Here is a 19,011-nt window from a genome sequence, read left to right as displayed (position 1 = left end):
TTTCAAAAAGAAACAGAAGTGCAAACAACTCTCTCCTATACTATCCACACTGTCATTTCCCCTCACTATGTTGGAAGCAATCTTTAGAAGAAAGCATGGAACTTCCACATTGTAGCAAAACTTCAAACAAGTTGGCTTTACTTCTCATATTGCTACTCACATTACCTGATGGTTTGGGTGTGGTGGCGTGGGATATTCCTCCATTGTGCTGAGTGTTGTCACCAGTTGTGAAATCCAGGCTCATACGGGGTTTGGGCTGATATTCTCTCCTGGGCTGAGATGATGCCTCTTTTATCCTGCCAAAATATAAGGTTAAATGCCAAGAGTTTATTTCTTGATAACAGATGAAATGTGGCAAACACTTCTATTTCCATGGCTGAAGTCCCCATTCATTAGTCATCCAGACTAAACAAAGTTTAGCATTTGGAGTAATTTTTTGCTTATGACACTAGTTCAAATTACCAAAGGCACCTAATGTGACTGTGCCATAAAGTTGTTAATTTTCCTTTACCTCTAGGGACCTACCATTTCATCTAGCTTTCTTTTTTTCTAACAAAGAGCTTTCAATGGGGAAAAACTTGTTACCTCATTAACCGTGCTTAAGACAAAAACTGCAGAAACATCTCCAACACCATTTTTTGTATGGAACTTGCTCTTATCCCTGGCAAGCCTGAACTATTCAGTTGACTGATGCCAACTCTTACCATTTTGTGAGGAGACTGTGTGGAAATGTACTGACTTTAGCTACAAACTTAGCTTATTTAGCTTATTTGCAATTTGGAATACTTCTTTGATGAAAGTGGAGAATTTACAAAAGCACAAACCCTCATTTTTTTCTGACTCTCAAAAATATTTTGCATTATTCATTTTAACTCCTTCTAACTGAGAAACTAGACTTTGTAGGAAATGGTACAATTTAGAATTCCAGGGGAAAAGCCAAGGAAGGGATCATGACAGAATCAGAGCATCTTATGCAGAACACTACCGCATATTCTTCTAATGCTGCATGTGGAAGAACACTTGAGTCAAGACATCTGTTTTCAAAGGACAAGTTGGTTTCTCTAATTTTCTTTAGCTCTGCCCCAAGCTTGCTGCCGGTAGCACACTTCAGTTACATGCTGAAAAGATCTGCTTCTACTTTGATCAGTTTTGGTCCTCATAACAAGGGCTTCCTCACCATCCAAAATTTTATCAATATTAATCAGTCCCTGGGGGCTGCTTTAATTCTTCATAAACAAAACCATAAGCATATTAAAGCATACATCAATGGAGCTGTCAAAGTAAAGAGGCTTTGTGATGCTTCACCCATTAACAAAAGCTACTTTTTCAAAACAGTAAACTTTTGAATACTTGAACAAGTTACACTTGTACACACAAGTGCACGCAAGTACTGTGTGCACTAAATACTTCTGTGAAAGAAACAACTAATTTTTACAAACTATGAAGTAGAAGGTGACAGTTGGAGTGACTTGCTAAAAATTATCCAAAAGCTCAGCATGAGCTGTGTTTCTTGAGAAAAGAAACATCTCCAAGGAAACCATTCCTGCTTCCCAGCTGCTCTGTTATGATACTCAGTCTTCAAAACTGCAGCCTACTTTCACTTGACGAAAAAGTGAATCTGAGAGGAAAAGCCTTTGATGACCTTCCAGACTATACTAATTTTATTGCAAGTTTTCCTATGTTTGCAAAGTTTCTAAACTCCCAGTTAATGGAATCATGGTATTTTAAGGAAGGTTATGCCTTATGTTCCTGTGTAGAATTAAAACAAAACTTCTTGCACTTGCAGTTCCTAAAGACAGCTTTGAAACCTAATCTGAAGGTCCTAGAAAGAAGACATTTTAAACTTTTCATCTTTTTTTTTGTGGCCTAGCTCCATTTTTAAAAACTTCTTTGGGTGATATTTTAAATGGGACAGTCTTAGCACAAACAATTTCCATTCACATCTTTTAAAAAGTATCCAGAAAACAGGCAATGTGTATCACAGACATCACTAAGTGTGAACAGTGACAAATTTACTCATCTGAAAAGCAAAGCATTATTTATTTTCTGGTCCATATTATAAAAAAAACAACAACAGCTTCAAATCTGAGGTCCATGAATTCTTTGCCACCTGTGTGTCACCAGCAGAAAAAGAATAGTTTGACATTATAACAGCTCTACATTGCTGATTAATTCCTGGTATAAGCATATCACAGTGATGTAATTTGTGTCCAGTGGTGTATAGAAAGGACAATTTATCCATCAGAATCCTTAGAGATGCACAGAAAGTTTGTGCAAGAGATTTATTTCAGCCGATGTATAAGTGCGGTCTGGTGCAAGGTTACAGTAAGCTAAAATCAGAGATGAAGCTTCATGCAAAGATACTGACCAGTTAGCAGGTTTCAAAAGGGCAAAGGATTATCTGAACAAGAGAAGTCTGTTGGAGAAAGAGGTATGTTCACTTTATGGTGTAACTTACAAACTACAGAAAAACCCACCTGCTCCTGAGGATTTTTTAATGCTTCTATAAAGTAAGTAAATTGCAGCATTCATTTGGAAGTGCTGAAAATCATTCTGTTAGCTGTTTAGCCAGTAGTGCAAACTGTATCCAGAAACAGCCTGCTGGGCATCCTACCTACCAGAACAAGTGCTGCTCCCCATCGTAAAGAAATTTTAAGACTTGGAACTGCACAAGGCTTACAGGCTGTGTGCTCAGAGAAAATAAACAGTATCACACAGTATCACAGTATCACAGTATCATCAGGGTTGGAAGAGACCTCACAGATCATCAAGTCCAACCCTTTACCACAGAGCTCAAGGCTAGACCATGGCACCAAGTGCCACGTCCAATCTTGCCTTGAACAGCTCCAGGGACGGCGACTCCACCACCTCCCCGGGCAGCCCATTCCAGTGTCCAATGACTCTCTCAGTGAAGAACTTTCTCCTCACCTCGAGCCTTCATCAGGGTGCGCTCTTATCACCCCCAAGATAACCTGCTCCATCAGTTTCCCTGGCACTGAGGTCAGGCTGACAGGTCTGTAGTTCCCAGGTTCCTCCATCCGACCCTTCTTGTGGATGGGGACCACGTTGGCCATTTTCCAGTCTCCTGGGACCTCTCCGGTGAGCCAGGACTGCTGGAAAATGATGGAGAGTGGCTTGGCCAGCTCAGCTGCCAGCTCTCTCAGCACCCTGGGATGGATCCCATCTGGTCCCATGGACTTGTGGGTGTCCAGGTGGCTCAGCAGGTCCTGAACTAATTCTTCATGAATTTCCAGGGCAACACACCGCTCCCCCACCCTATCCCCCAGTTCAAGAGGCCACTTGCCCTGAACTCCTCCCTCCTTGCTGTTGAAAACTGAGGTGAAGAAGGCATTCAGGACCTTAGCCTTTTCTTCATCATCAGTTATAATGTTCCCCTCCTGGTCCAGTAAGGAGTGGAGGCTCTTCTTGCCCTTCCTTTTAGCGTTGATAAATGTATAAAAGTGCTGACGGACCCAGCAGTACCAGAAACTAGCAACAGCAAACGAACGCAGAAAACAGCAAAGAATGATGCATGATTAAAAAGTTGTCTTCACACAGTATGTGAACATTATCTGCTCTAGGGAATTAAGTTCAGGTTTTAGGGAGGGTTTTCCAGAACCATGTGGACTAAAGAAATCTTTCCTATACATTAACTTTCCATGAAGAAGGACATGTATTTGTTAAGCTGGTTAACTTTTGCAAACATTATTTTCCTCTTTTCAAGGAGCTATAGTCTGGTTTGGGTTGACAGAAACAAAATTTCTAAAATTCCCTTAAAAATTTATTCTATAAATTCTGAGATAGCAATCACAGTTACAGAAAAGGGGATGGAAGAGGTAAACTCAGTCAAGTCTTGTATTAAGTTTGACCTGACAATAAAGCTGGATAAAAAGGGGTATTTAATAAGGTAGCAAATGATGGGGTTCTCACTTCCTGGCTTGAGGTAGACAAGAATGTAACAAGGTCTCTTTTTCATCAGCAATCATTAACATTTTCTCTCAGAAAGACCACTTTGTGAATACATACAAGAATGGTAAGGAACCCAAAGTTTTAAGTCCCACTGACTTTTCATAAACACTTGCTTTCAGTTAATCAACACTTCATGGGTTTACTGAGCTGAGATGCTTTCCTGAGCTTAGTCCTCATTCAATCGTATTCAGAATATGCATCTTCAGTACATACAAGCCTCAGTTTGCAATTGCCTGATGAAATGGCTCTTGTTTTCATAAACATACAATTGTCAAGTTGCAAAAGACCACAGTATTATGTTCTACTCATTGGTTTTATGCCTCTGTCAAAAAAAATAATTCAACAAATGTAGGAGAAGTGCATTACCTATCTTCCAGCTTAGAAGTAACCCGCTGTAGAATCTGTGTGGCCTGCTTGTGGTACTCCAGCTGGGCTTGGACAAGAGCAGAAAGCTGGCTCACTTGTTCAATCTGAGGAATGACATTAAAACATCAAATCCTAGGGAAGTACAAACAGCTCAGCAATAATGAGTAAAGACTACTGTCACACTGATGCTGCAAAGGCAGTTTTACTTGTCTCTGTACAAACTTGATTCATCTTTGTAGTTCATAAATAGCTACATCCATTAGTCTTTATTCGCTATCACGACTAGTTAGGATGTGCAGCTCCTCTACACTCATCACCTTCATGGCTCATTTGCATGAAAAGTAGCCTACAGATCTATCTCATTCAGCAAACACTGTGAAAGTAAAAATCAAAGTGTAATGAGAGCATAATAACACCTTTTCCCTCCCTGCCTTTAAGGAGCACAAAATCACAGGGGCTATGGACAAGTGTGATGGTTTGGGAGTTACTCGCCCTCCCACCCTTATGAAATCACCCAGACTAGACTCAGCCAGCTGGAAATTAAGGAATGAAGCTTTATATTCACAGCTTAGCACAATATACAAGCAGATATTTACAATATATACAACTATATGCAGAAATATAAAAGTTAAAGGTAATACACACACACACACACCAGCCCTTCCAGAAATCATACTCCCCAGGAGGGGCTCCCAACCACCCTTCCACCTTCTTCCCACCCCTCTACCTTACTCCAGAGTATATCTTATGTGCAAGGTGAGTTGGAGGACTGGCAAGGGGGGGGTTAGAAAGAAGAAGGATTAGTTACACAGAAAAAGTCCAGGGCATCAACTGTGACAGAGACACACACACATGCTCTGTCTTATCTATATTTTTGTTCTTGTTTTTATACATCTCAGCAAGCCTATGAGTGAAGCAGACATCACCACTGTTTCCTTTTCACAGCCTATAATCTAATTTCTCTCATTAAAATATTCCAATTAGCCTCAAAGTAGCACACTATGCTTCTGTTGTACTCTAGCCTGTGAAGCACACCAAAACAGGAAGATGCTGCCTACTCTTGGATGAAGAGTATGTGTAGGGAAGGCATTCTGCTTCAGGATGGAAAAAATGCAATACCTCCTCCATTTCAGCACAGTTATATTTAATTTCTAAGCAAGTATTTTCAGGTTTGTTATGGCTCTTCCACAGAAATATAGTTTAAAAAAAAAAGAATTAAATTAGGTAATTAGACTTTAAATAAATCTAGTAATTTACTTTATCAGAAATCCTGAATTTTCTTTGACCACACACTCTGTCAGACAGACTTCAGCTGAAAAGTTGTTTTCTTCCAAAAGAGATATTTTTTTCTTCCTACTTGATTTTACAGCTTCAATATTAAATAGAAGGCTGAAAAAACCTAGTAGATGCTCCATCCTAAACCAATCTGTAAGCAGAAAATACGCTGCAGAGTTAAATTTGAGCAATCATATTAATTAAGCAGAGACCATGGAGTTGTGAGTTCATCATCTCTGATCACCTCCAACATTTCAGCAGCCCACACATTTGAGCAAAGGCCTAAAACCAAAGCTAACTAAAAGTCATGACTTACATTTAGGTAACTTCTAAGAAGGATGATATTTTGGGTTTGTAAGTAACACTTTACAGTTAAGAAGCACAAGACTGCTACAGGGGATGTATGTTCTTTGGCTCAGTTACAAAATGCCTATAAAACCAGTTCTCTGTGCATGCTGTGCGTTGCCATAGCTTCTGAATCTGTTATCCAGACCAACATGGCAGCAAGTGCTTCCCCACTGTACAGTGACAGGAATCTGTCATCATGGATTTAATAAAGATTTCAAGTTTTAGACTGCTTTAGACTGCCTTCACTGCTGCACATCTTTCTCAAGAGAACAAAAAGAGCACAAAGATTAACAAGGGATATCTCACATCCATCTCCAGAAGGTTGAACATGCTTGACTCAGCAATTTCTTTCGATTCATCAAATTTCTCCAGAGCTTGGCGAAGTTCTTCATCAGGGAGCTTGCCCTGTCTTTTCTTTTTGTAATCAAAATCCAGGCGTCGACCCTCCATCTTCTTTAGATGATGCTGGGAAAAAAAACCCCATGAACACAAGCACAGAATGAAGGACATTCCCAAATTCTCCTTACAATGCACTGCAACAGGTATTCCATGTACATTTTACCAGCGCGTGCTGCTTGCTGCATAGCAACCCTTACCCAGCAGGGAGAAATACAGAACGATGAAGTAGGTTTTACATATCATTTGCGGAGCAATTGTGCACTGCTGTGTAAGTGAGAGACCTTCAGCACTAAATAATGGCCACACAGAATGGGTAACTGCAATTTCCACCTGCAGCATGCATTTCTATCTTTTTAACTTCTATGTAAAATTACATGAATATTATGGTTTCTTCCTAGATGTTTAAGAGAAAACTATTTAAAGAACAAGTTATTATGTTTCTACCTGTGTAACAGTGTTCATAAAGAAAACAACACAAAAAGGTGTTTTTATAATTTCCACCAGACCACCAAAGGATCTTGATGTTATTTTTTCATTAATGATTTTCCTGTTTGTTAGGTTACATTCATGCCCATCTGTTTACCCACAACAAGCTGTCCTGAAGTTAATGCTACGAGCATGAGCATGATTACTTTCATAGAATCATAGAATCATAGAATCAACCAGGTTGGAAGAGACCTCCAAGATCATCCAGTCTCACCTAGCACCCAGCCCTATACAATCAACTAGACCATGGCACTAAGTGCCTCATCCAGTCTTTTCTTGAAGACCCCCAGGGACAGTGCCTCCACCACCTCCCTGGGCAGCCCATTCCAATGCCAATCACTCTCTCTGGCAAGAACTTCCTCCTAACATCCAGCCTATACCTACCCTGGCACAACTTGAGACTGTGTCCCCTTGTTCTATTGCTGGTTGCCTGGGAGAAGAGGCCACCCCCCACCTGGCTACAATGCCCCTTCAGGTAGTTGTAGACAGTAATAAGATCACCCCTGAGCCTCCTCTTCTCCAGGCTAAACAGGCCCAGCTCCCTCAACCTCTCCTCATAGGATTTGTGCTCCAGGCCCCTCACCAGCTTTGTTGCCCTTCTCTGGACATGTTCCAGCACCTCAACATCCTTCTTGAATTGAGGAGCCCAGAACTGGACACAGCACTCAAGGTGTGGCCTGACCAGAGCTGAGTATAGGGGAAGAATAACCTCCCTTGTCCTACTGGCCACACTGTTCCTGACGCAGGCCAGGATGCCATTGGCTCTCTTGGCCACCTGGGCACACTGCTGGCTCATCTTCAGCCTACTATCTATCAGTACCCTCAGGTCCCTTTCCTCCTGACTGCTTTCCAGCCACTCTGTTCCCAGCCTGTAGTGCTGCTTGGGGTTGTTGTGGCCAAAGTGCAGAACCCTGCACTTGGCCTTGTTAAATCTCATCCCATTAGCCTCTGCCCACCCATCCAGCCTGTCCAGGTCCCTCTGCAGGGCTTTCCTACCTTCCAACAGATCAACACTGCTCCTAGCTTGGTGTCATCTGCAAACTTACTGATGCTGGACTCAATCCCCTCGTCCAGGTCATCAATAAAGATATTGAACAGGACTGGGCCCAGCACTGATCCTTGGGGAACACTACTAGGGACTGGCTGCCAACTGGATGTGGCACCATTCACCACCACTCTCTGAGCTCTGCCATCCAGCCAGTTCTTGATCCAGCACAGAGTGAATCTGTCCAAACCATGAGCTGCCAGCTTGGCTAGGAGCTTCTTGTGGCAGACAGTGTCAAAGGCTTTGCTGAAGTCCAGGTAGACTACATCCACAGCCTTCCCCACATTCACCAGGCAGGTAACCTGATCATAAAAGGAGATCAGGTTGATGAGGCAGGACCTGCCCTTCCTAAACCCATGCTGGCTGGGCCTGATCCCTTGGCCATCCTGTAGGTGCTTTGTGATGGCACCCAAGATGACCTGTTCCATGACCTTGCCTGGCACTGAGGTCAGGCTCACAGGTCTGTAGTTTTCTGGCTCCTCCTTACGACCCTTCTTGTGAATGGGCATCACATTGGCCAGCTTCCAGTCTTCAGGGACCTCTCCAGTGAGCCAGGACTGCTGATAAATGAAGTGTTTACTTCCCTTCAGAAGAATAAATTTATTACCTATTATGATGTTTTTAACTTTGTTATTAGCTTTGTCAGTTATATAAAACTGCCTAAGACATCCTTCCTTATGAAAGCCCTACCGAGTTCAGAAGAACAGTTACTCACACAGATAAGCATGTGCTGAACTGGGAGGCACTTTTACTTCTGCTGTTATAAAACTAGGTTGTGTCTGTGGAAGTACGTCTGCAAACATTTTTCTCTGTAAATGCCGGTTGGTTCTTGGATTATTAACTGTGTAATTCATACAAGCAAACAGTGCTCATGTTCAGAATTTCTAGAACTATTCTATTTTGGAAACAGTCTTCAAACAGACATAACAGTAGTGATATTCCAGAGGCAACTATCAACGTGTTCTAACATAATAACATACACAAGAAAACTGATTGTAGACATGTTCATCTATCTAGTGAAATGAGCTTTCAAATGGTAGCATTAGAGTACTATGTCTATGCCTGTATAGGCACAAATATGCTACCACCCAAAACGTTAGAATTTCTGTCTTTCCCTTTACAAATTAGCAACAAGAAAGACAGAAGTAAAACTCAAGCCAAAAGAGATTAAGTTCAGATCATCTGTAACCCGGAATTTCTTTTTTAGACTTTTACAAAAATAATGTAAACTTCGAACCCAAGCACAGTTTGCACATCTGGCATTAAGGAAATGCCACATTGAGAACAATACCTGTATTTCTCTCAGATCTTTGTCATGAAGATTCTGAAGTGGGTCAATAAAGTTTTGTTTCACTTCCATGTCTAAAGAGTCCTTGACCTCTGAAAGCTCCTTCATAGCTTCTCCCACATCTACAAGTGCTGGTCCTAAAAGAGAAGATGACCAGTTTATCTCAAAATAACTTGGTTCCAAATCACTGCAGAATGAAACTGAGTCATGGAAATGTCAATTATTATTTCAAGTCTTAAATTTAGGAAAGCAACAGCGTATGACACACTCAGTGAAAGGGCAACGTGGATTTTGCACTTCGGCAGTTCTCAGAGTTTATGCCTTGTAACTCAGCCGAACCTGAGGATCCATGCTGCATCAGGACAGCCTGCTCCACACCCCTAGTTGTCTGCCCATTCCTCACTGATGAAACAAACAGGTTAACAAATAATTATCTGTATTTGCTCCAGTGTTGCCTTTACCAGACACAAGACTGTATACACAAATAACTAACTCAAGACAACGTCTCCTTGTTTGTATCAGTGAGACCGGTGACAATATCAAAAGTAAAAATTCTTAACAATTTAATGGATTTTTTTTAATGAAAGATTTTTTTTTTATTAAACTATCAACTTTGACACTCAAGTTCATGACTTTAATAAGAATTAGCTGCCTTCTGAGATTTACTCCAAGATTAACTTAAGTGCCACAAAAATAACCAAACTAACAAACTTCTCTGCAAAAAGACCAAAATCAAGAAGCTTCAAATAACCCTCCCAGCTTGAGGTGTAGGTTAGTGGAAAAAAGTCCACTTGCAAAGAATACAAAAGACCTTAAAACCTAAAACTGTGAGAAATCAAAAGGAGTTTTGTCTCCCAAGCAGGAGATGCCAGTAATGAAAGTCATAGACTAAGGGGTCTGCCAGAAACAGATGAAAAGTCACTAACAGACATAATAGCTGCCATTAGCTAAGAATGTGAAAATAATCACCCTATCTATTTTGCTGCACGCTTCTGCAGTCATCAGGGAATATACAGCAACTTGCACAAACTAAATTCTATTAGTTCTTCATTTTCCCTTTATAAATGTGTTTGAAATTTATCAAATGAGAGGCAACCAATTAAAGAAACAGTTCACTAGTCTTTAGCACAAATCAATCTGCCAAGCTAACTAGCAAATTATCTAGAAAAGCCAAGAAAGTATCTTTCCTTTTGCAGATGTCTTTATGGTAGGAAAAACATTTATGGAGACTGAAATAGGGAATAGAATTTTCACAGTTCTGTTTGGGAGTCCTGTGTGTCACCGTATGAAAATGGCCACAGAGAAGCTCACAAAAAAAGAGCAGAGAGACAAAGGATTCTGTTGTGAAGATAATCTCTTTTAGTTAGACTTCTGCTGTGGAAGGACACAACACATTGGAGTTGGTGATCCTGAGGGTCTCTTCCAACTGGAACGAATATTTCTGTTAAGCATCAGTTTAAGGTTTCTAAGTCAGCCATCTGTAAATGGATTTGGGGATCGGATGGAGGAGCAGGTGACAGATAAGAAAGGAGTATTCACTAGTGCCTTAAAACATGGAATTTGGTCAGAAAACAAAAAGGTCAACATCCATTAAAAATCTATTAGCATTTATTTCTTACCTGTAATGAATAAAAGCATTTATTATAAGGACTCTGATGACAAACTGGGTTTATTGTGCATATGCATAGACAGTAATACTTTTTCTGAATACAAAAATCTGACATCCCAGCACATCTCCAGTAACATAACCTATGATGGAAAGCCTAAAGCCTGTAAAGGATATGGGTCTAAATGGAAACATGCAACTTTCATCCACGTGAAAAAGATCTCTAGTCCAAATGCTCAACAGGCCTAGATGAACTTAATGAAGTCTGATGAAGTAGAACTCTGTGAAGATTCTTGCAGAAGTTCTTCTACAAGAGCACAACTCTTTAATAATGAAAGTTACACGAAATTTTAGTACTGTTTTTATTGCACTATAATGGAAAGGGAAGCAATCAAGTTACCAAAGTTGCATTCTTCTCCAAGTTCTCGGCCAAATTTCAGCATCGCATCTGCCAGCAAGGCTTCGGCCTGAGGGTAGCCTGGTCCTTTTTCCTGGCCTCGAATTTTTGACATAGTGTTGATCATGCTGAGTTTAGCTCTGGAAGCTGAAGGAGGAAAGTGACTGAGGTTATAAATACGCAGTAGTTTGAATACATGAACAGCATTTGCATTTATCTGGGATACCTATGATGCATTTGAAGCTCTGTTTTCAACTGATTTTCATTAAATGCTGTTGACCACTTTGTTTTGTTTGTTTTTCTTCCACCGGTAGGCCAGAGAGGAGCCTCTGTCCTCACCTTCAAATCAAAGATCACCTTAAAATGAGTTGGACAAAAGAAAGTCCAGGAATACACCCAAGACAGCATATCTGACATGTTCTACGATTCAGGGAGAAAAACATTTATGTCACCCCCAAATTCTGAATTTTAAAATCCTTAGGTACCAGATGGAACCAGTCATCCTGTTAAGTCCAGACTAGGTATGCTGAAAATTAAACTGTGATGCCTCCCAGTTCTTAATTTTTCATTTGTTTGTTTAGAATATTAAATAAAACCTATGTATATCGTCCCCAAATGTGGTGCCAAACAAACTCTGAAATGCTTTTTTTGCTTTTTTATGGACGTTTAGGGAAACTTCTAAATCAGTATGGTTTCCAAATTTATTTTAGCTTGCATTTTGTTTCAGATACACAACTGCAGATCAGAAGAGAGCACACAATTATCATAACTGATGGAAACAAACACAACAAGCATAAAAGAACCAATATGTTTGATAATGAATGCCAGGGAATTTTTGCAGCTACAGAATGCAAATGGCCTGCAGAGAGTGAACTAATTAGTGGCACTGGACTTCAAATTTTGCCAGCTGAATCCTATTGCCAGCAAAGCTGGCTCACTTGGTGTTTCTGCCAACATTATTGATTGTGCTACAGGATGGCAACTAAGAATTCCTCTGCCTTCCTTCTTGCAAAAGCTTGTCTTTGTTAGTTGCTCTTATGAGCTAATATTTCTGTTTACAAAACATTAGTAGCTCACATCATTGTGTGCTGATTTCATTGCTCAGAACTCATCCTTGCACTCATTTCTGCAAGGAAACAAAACAACAGCAGACTGGATAGCATTGCTGACTATGTTCTACCTAGTGGCATCTAAATCTATACACAGGCACATACAAAGAAACAGACAATGGAAAATCAAGCAAGTGAGAAACACCTCTGAAAGGAGAATGTATTTTTAACATACAGAAATATTTTTTAAGCTTTCTAATTACCCTTGAGGGCCACTAGACTGCCCTTTTCAGTATCTGAACTTTGTTCATCTGGCTTCTACCCACTAAAAAAGTTACATTCAGCAGATTGGCTGACCGTTTAGTATAGGAAAATGCATTTTAATGATGTTTCTGGCCTTTAAAAATGGCTCTGGAAAGGTGGTGGCAATGGGAAAAATACAGAAGCAAAAATGCATCTCAGGTGAAAACAAAATTGGTTGGTGGAGTAGAAGTAGCCAGCTGAATTAAAACAGGGACAAATGGGAGTATTTTCAGAAATAAAAAATATGTAAGAGACAACATAAGAAATTGAAGTGGCTATTCTCTAGTCAGGCAGGTTAAGAGTAGAAAGCAAAAAGCACAGGAAAGAATGAAAGGGATGAAAGAACAGTAAAAAAAGGGCAAATAATAAATCATCAAGAAAGGTAAGCATGAAAAATTCATGTGCAAATGATTCACCTAATCATTTAAGGATTACATTAGAACACTGATTTAGTAAGTAATCTTAGAATACATCCACCAGTGGTCTCATTCCTCTTACCTTCTTTTAAAGTAGATTCCAGTAACTTCCAGGAGAGCAGAGATAAGTTTGTGTTCAGTCAATTTCAAAATCCCATCCTGAGCCCTTTAATTTCTGCATGTGCTTTCTTATCTAAGTAACATTTCAACCTGACTAAGGATAGGCAGACATGTGCAAAACACCACATGGAAGTAGTGGACCTGAATGCTTTATTGCACTCCTTTCCTTCACATTGACTTTCATGGTGCTGCTAATGATTCATCTTATAAAGCATTAACAGAGTCATGGTGTATCACAACGATGCTGCAGCAGTGGGTTTAACTGCACACTCTTTGTACCTGCAATCTTGATTATCCTGCACCTATTTCGCTTGTAATTGCAGTCATGTACAACTGCATGGAAACTCTTTGAACCTTCATGATGTTCAACTTACTACCTTCATCTTTCCTTCAGTGTTTGTTTTTTTTTAACTGCTGAGCCTACAAGGAGATCTTCTCCATTGGCACTAACCTTAGCCCAACATCTGTTTCAATAAATTCACCATTGTATTTAATATCCTTGTCCCTTCCCTTTTTCCTTAATTTCTTTTTTCCTTGTCCCATTTTCCTTCCAGCATTAGTTAATTAACTGTTTAGTGGAGTTAGGCAATGTTGCATATATACTTCATTTATTGATTTATTCAAAACATCATGAAGCCAGCAGATCTTTAGCACTGCAGTAGCATGTTAAACACAGAGATGTTTTCAGGGCACATTCTAGCTATCACGGAATGTGTGCTATATCCCAGCCCTCTTCTCCTTAATAAAAACCAGTGAAATTCTAGAGAAAATCTGTTAAATGTTGCTGTTAAAGATTTCTTTTCATTATATTTCTCCTTCCCATGGAAATGTTTCTATTTTTTTATGACAATGAGAAAGAAAACAGGAAATACTGGAAAACAGCATTATTTGTGCTCCAGGTAAATTATAATATAATTGTAGGGAGGATTTTAAAGAGGAGTTTAATTTATTGAGGAAAAAATTAAAAGTAGTTTCCCATGCAATTCTTCTCACTATAGGGAGCCCTTTAGCAATTGGCATAAAAAAAATCTAAGATCAGGTGAGAACTAAAAAAAGTCAGTTCTCATTTCCTCCTACTCCATCTGCTACTATTGCCCAGCTGTGGAATAAATAATATGACTGCTTTTGAAATGATGTGTAGTTAGGGTATGGAAAATGCTCTGTCCTGCAGCACCGCAAACTTTCAGTCCTGAGATCACACCCTCCACTACTTCCCAGAATTTTTGGTCTCTCTGCCATTGCTGTAAGTCTTTTTCATGCTTCATAGCAATCATAATCACTCAAATGTGTCAGGACAGCAGCCAGTGAAGCACTAAAGGGCCAAAGCTTACTCTTCAGTCTGTATTATGTTGTACCACAGCAGCTTGACATTAGTTAACAACTAGCCCTATAAAGCCTGTTAATCCTTACTGCTTTTCCAGTAGAGTGCTTGTTAATGATCAGCAATGGAGCTGTAAGGAACAGTGAAACAGTATTTCATCCACTGACACAGAAACTGTTCTAAATCATAGCTATTTTCTGCCCAGCAGTTCTTGAACTTGTAAATAATACTCCTCGTTTTTTCAGTCTACTAGCAGCAGCATCAAATTTTCACCTTTTTCTCTGTAATCTAACATAAAAAAATCACTAATTAAGCTATAACAGCAACAGTCTTTCATCCTACCACACTGGAGTTAAAAATATTTCACATCAGTTTAAATTTGTTTCCAGTTCTAAGGAAAAAAAAAAATCACTCATAGCAAAAGCTTTGCACCACCATAACTCCACTGACCCCATCAGTGAAGCTGGCATTGACTTATGCTAGTATCAAAACCCATACGTTTCTAGATCACTATGGAAATCTTCAAGTTCTTGAATTGAATGGTGATTATCACAGCTACAGATCACCCCTCCTTGTGAGAGCGATGTCAGAATCATGCAGTTCTTCATCATGCCAGTAACAAAATTTTTCACAGAATCAACCAGGTTGGAAGAGACCTCCAAGATCATCCAGTCCAACCTAGCATCCAGCCCTAGCCAGTCAACTAGACCATGGCACTAAGTGCCTCATCCAGTCTTATCTTGAACACCTCCAGGGACAGTGACTCCACCACCTCTCTGGGCAGCCCATTCCAATGCCAATCACTCTCTCTGGCAAGAACTTCCTCCTAACATCCAGCCTATACTTCCCCCGGCACAACTTGAGACCGTGTCCCCTTGTTCTATTGCTGGTTGCCTGGGTGAAGAGACCACCCCCCACCTGGCTACAATGTCCCTTCAGGTAGTTGTAGACAGCAATGAGGTCACCCCTGAGCATCCTCTTCTCCAGGCTAAACAACCCCAGCTCCCTCAGCCTCTCCTCAGAGGGATGTGCTCCAGGCCCCTCACCAGCTTTGTCACCCTTCTCTGGACATGCTCCAGCACATCAACATCTCTCTTGAACTGAGGAGCCCAGAACTGGACACAGTACTCAAGGTGTGGCCTGACCAGTGCTGAGTACAGGGGAAGAATAACCTCCCTTGTCCTACTGGCCACACTGTTCCTGATACAGGCCAGGATGCCATTGGCTCTCTTGGCCACCTGGGCACACTGATGCCTCATCTTCAGCCCACTGTCTACCAGCACACCCAGGTCCCTTTCTGCCTGGCTGCTCTCCAGCCACTCTGTTCCCAGCCTGTAGTGCTGCTTGGGGTTGTTGTGACCAAAGTGCAGAACCCTGCACTTGGCCTTGTTAAATCTCATCCCATTGGCCTCTGTCCACCCATCCAGTCTGTCAAGGTTCCTCTGCAGGGCTCTCCTATCCTCCAACAGATCAACACCTGCTCCTAGCTTGGTGTTGTCTGTAAATGTACTGATGCTGGACTCAGTTCTTTGGTCCAGATCATCAATAAAGATACTGAACAGGACTGGGCCCAGCACTGATCCTCGGGGAACACCACTAGTGACTGGCTGCCAACTGGATGCAGCACCATTCACCACCACTCTCTGGGCCTGGCCCTCCAGCCAGGCTTTCATCTCCTTAAGGAAATCAATAATTTATTGCTATTTTGAAGGTTCAATTTAGTCATGTATGGTTATGGTCACATATCTGTCCTTTTGTCCAGTTCATCATAAACACATCTTTTGTACCCTCCCCTTTGCAGTAACTCTAACGAGGTTTGGAAATTGCCTGAGGACCACCTGAAGGTGCCACATTCCTTCCTATGTCCTGGAGGAAGGTGCTTCAGTCCTGTGATCTGCATGGACTGCTTGGTTCTTTTCCCTCACACAGGGTCAATGACTAGCATTACTGAAGAAAGAGACATTTCATGCAGACACCCTCACCAGGCCTGATCGTGATGCTCATGTGTGGGCTGACTGCCTGGCCTCTGCTGGTCCCCATTCCTAGGGAGGTGTTGGATGCCCAGAGCTGCTGCTGCCACAGTACTCTCTGGCTACCCTGCTGTCCACTGTCTGAAGCAGTGGGATGGACCCTGGCTGCCATGCCCTGTCCTCCCACCTCTGCAGAGTCCACATCTATCTCCAGCTCCCAGAGAGCACCTTATGCTTACAGTGCCTGCAAGTAAATACACATGGTTTCTAGGCATCTGCTGCCCCCTTCACCCAGAGCAAGAAAACACAGAAGGAAAACAAGCTTCTCAAAACCAGTTTCTTTTCCCTCTGACAATCTACTACAAAGCCTGTACTCACCTCTGCCTTCTACTTCATGGAAATTTCACCAATTTTGTGTTACTTATAATTGCACCAATAAGGACAAGATCTGTCAGACTACGTATTGGTAAGACAGAGTATTTTCCAGAAGTGTGCAAGTACTAAGAAATTACATTACCTGGATTGGGCTGAAGATACTCTATTGTCTTTGCCATTATTTCCATAACTGCCCTGCTGGTAACATCCACTTTCTAGAAAGACAGACAGTTAAACAAAAAGAAACAAAAAAATACGTCAGAGAAAAGGAAGATGATTTTCTCTCTTCTTTTTGTTCTTGCAAGTTCTTTTAATTTTTCCTGTAATCTTATTTATGTGTCCGTGAGTCTCTGAGCCCTGGTGCCATAATGCTAATAACACCTGGAAAATTTACCAAAGCATGAGTCAATTATTTCAGGTGACAGCAGGTCCATTCTCAGGAAGGGTTAGTAGTATACAGTACTCCATAACTCACGATGTATTAGGAATTTCTTATGTTTCATTGTACCATGCTGATACTTACATCACTCTCAGAAGCATCTACACCAGGAAAAACTTTCTGATAGAGTGTTTACTGAAATTTATTAGAAGAATTTGCTATCTTTTACTCCCTAATTACTGGTAAAATGAGAGGAAAGCAGATGTCAGTATAAACTAACATGGGCAGTCTACCTCTTTCAGAATAAGGTCTGGTAAAACTGGGGTAAGGAACAGAAGGCATCATTCAGCTTCCAGTTTCAAGAAAGCTGTCCGCAGGGATGCACTGACCAGTCACCTTCTCTGACTGAATATAAGAATAATTATTTTATATTCTGGAACTTAACATATTTAGAACTGAATAGCATTACTTTCTTCTACTGTAACAGAGAATCTTGCTTTCATAAGAAGTACACTGTACCAGTTTCCAAAGCTGCATATAGCAAAGTATGCAATTACTGTCCTTCTCAGAATCAGGCCTCAAAGAAAAAAGTGCTGCCGTGGCAGATTTATGGATCCTTGTCATTTGTCCTGTGTTTATGAAGACACATTGCAGTTCTCTGCAGGGTAGCTTGTGCCCCACAGAGTGAACTGCTTTACTATAATGGCAAGCTTCTATTAAAAAAAAAGAATACCTGAGATAGGCTGGCTGCAGCACGCTGTGACTGACGTATTTTCTGTTTCCTATTGCCACTGCCATCTGCCAGGTCTTGCTCTGTGCTTTACACAAAGAGGCAGAAGAGATCTGCCAGCCCTGAGTGAATAAGTAGTTGAACTGCATGGTAGGCAGCCCAGAAATGATTAGAAGGCTGCAGAACAGAGCAGAAATGAGGAAACAGAATGCTGAGGACAGACAGGAGTAGGTCCACAGCCTGCAGAAAAGCCAGCAAGGGACACAGAGCCAGGCAGGGAGCATGTGGGCAACTGATGAGCTTGCTGCATTCTCTCTTACGCTTTCAGTGGTCTTATCTCTTGGGCTGCCAACCCATGCTACCCATGCACATTATGTGGGACTCACCCTGGGCTGTTGCAGTGTCCTATTTTGAACTCTAAACCCTGCATGAGTTTTATGAATCTTTGTTAACATGATCCAGTTCTGTTGGCAGTGCTTATACACATTCACAGGGCAGATGGGCAGAAGGAGAGAAACCAACTCTGCAATACTTTCATCGTAAGAAGTACAAAGGTTAAGTCCTCCTTTATTGTCCATGCAAGTTTTCTTTTTCTCATCTCACTGTACAAATACACAGAAAAAGACACACAAATACACAGCTTCTCTCTCTCTTGACTGGACTTCTATGTTATATACATACCCTACATATCACCTGTCAGTACCTTTCAAAGTTGAAGTCAGAAAAACATCTGCCCCTACTGATCTTTCCAACCAAAATATTATGGTCAGGGGGCTGGAATACCTCTCCTACAAGGACATGCTAAGGGAACTGAGGTTGCTCAGCTTGGAGAAGACTCCAGTGAGACCTAACAGCAGCCTTCCAATACGTGAAGGGGGCCTATAAGAAGCGTAGAAAGGGTCTGTTTGCAACGGCCTGTGATGACAGGATGAGGTTGGAATAGTTTTAAATTACAGAAGAGTATATTTGGACTGAATGTTAGGAACAAGTTCTTTACCACGAGGGTAGTGGAACACTGGAACAGGTTGCTCAGGGATGTCAGGCTCCACAGGCCTCTGGATAACCTGATCTAACGGATGATGTTCCTGCTCACTGCAGAGGGGTTGGACTAGATCACCTTTGGAGATCCCTTCCAACGCAAGCCATTCTGTGGTTCTATGATTATCACT

The 19,011-nt window shown here is 41.2% G+C and overlaps 1 protein-coding gene across 1 annotated transcript in view; it reads right to left on the bottom strand.

The window, feature by feature from the left end:
* SH3GL2 (SH3 domain containing GRB2 like 2, endophilin A1) overlaps positions 1–19,011 on the bottom strand; it is a 111,258-nt gene that overhangs the window by 6,676 nt on the left and 85,571 nt on the right. Inside the window, exons 3-8 of the mRNA XM_064140675.1 lie at positions 16,876–16,948; positions 11,183–11,326; positions 9,180–9,313; positions 6,265–6,423; positions 4,336–4,439; positions 166–296 (exon numbers count right to left, since the gene is read on the bottom strand). Of these exons, the coding sequence (XP_063996745.1) occupies positions 166–296; positions 4,336–4,439; positions 6,265–6,423; positions 9,180–9,313; positions 11,183–11,326; positions 16,876–16,948 (745 nt within the window). The remainder of the gene's footprint in view (positions 1–165; positions 297–4,335; positions 4,440–6,264; positions 6,424–9,179; positions 9,314–11,182; positions 11,327–16,875; positions 16,949–19,011) is intronic.

Source organism: Pogoniulus pusillus, chromosome Z (genome assembly GCF_015220805.1).
Source record: "Pogoniulus pusillus isolate bPogPus1 chromosome Z, bPogPus1.pri, whole genome shotgun sequence".
NCBI lineage: Eukaryota > Metazoa > Chordata > Aves > Piciformes > Lybiidae > Pogoniulus > Pogoniulus pusillus.
Note: the sequence above shows the minus strand (reverse complement) of the source record. Positions and strands in the feature narration are given on the sequence as shown.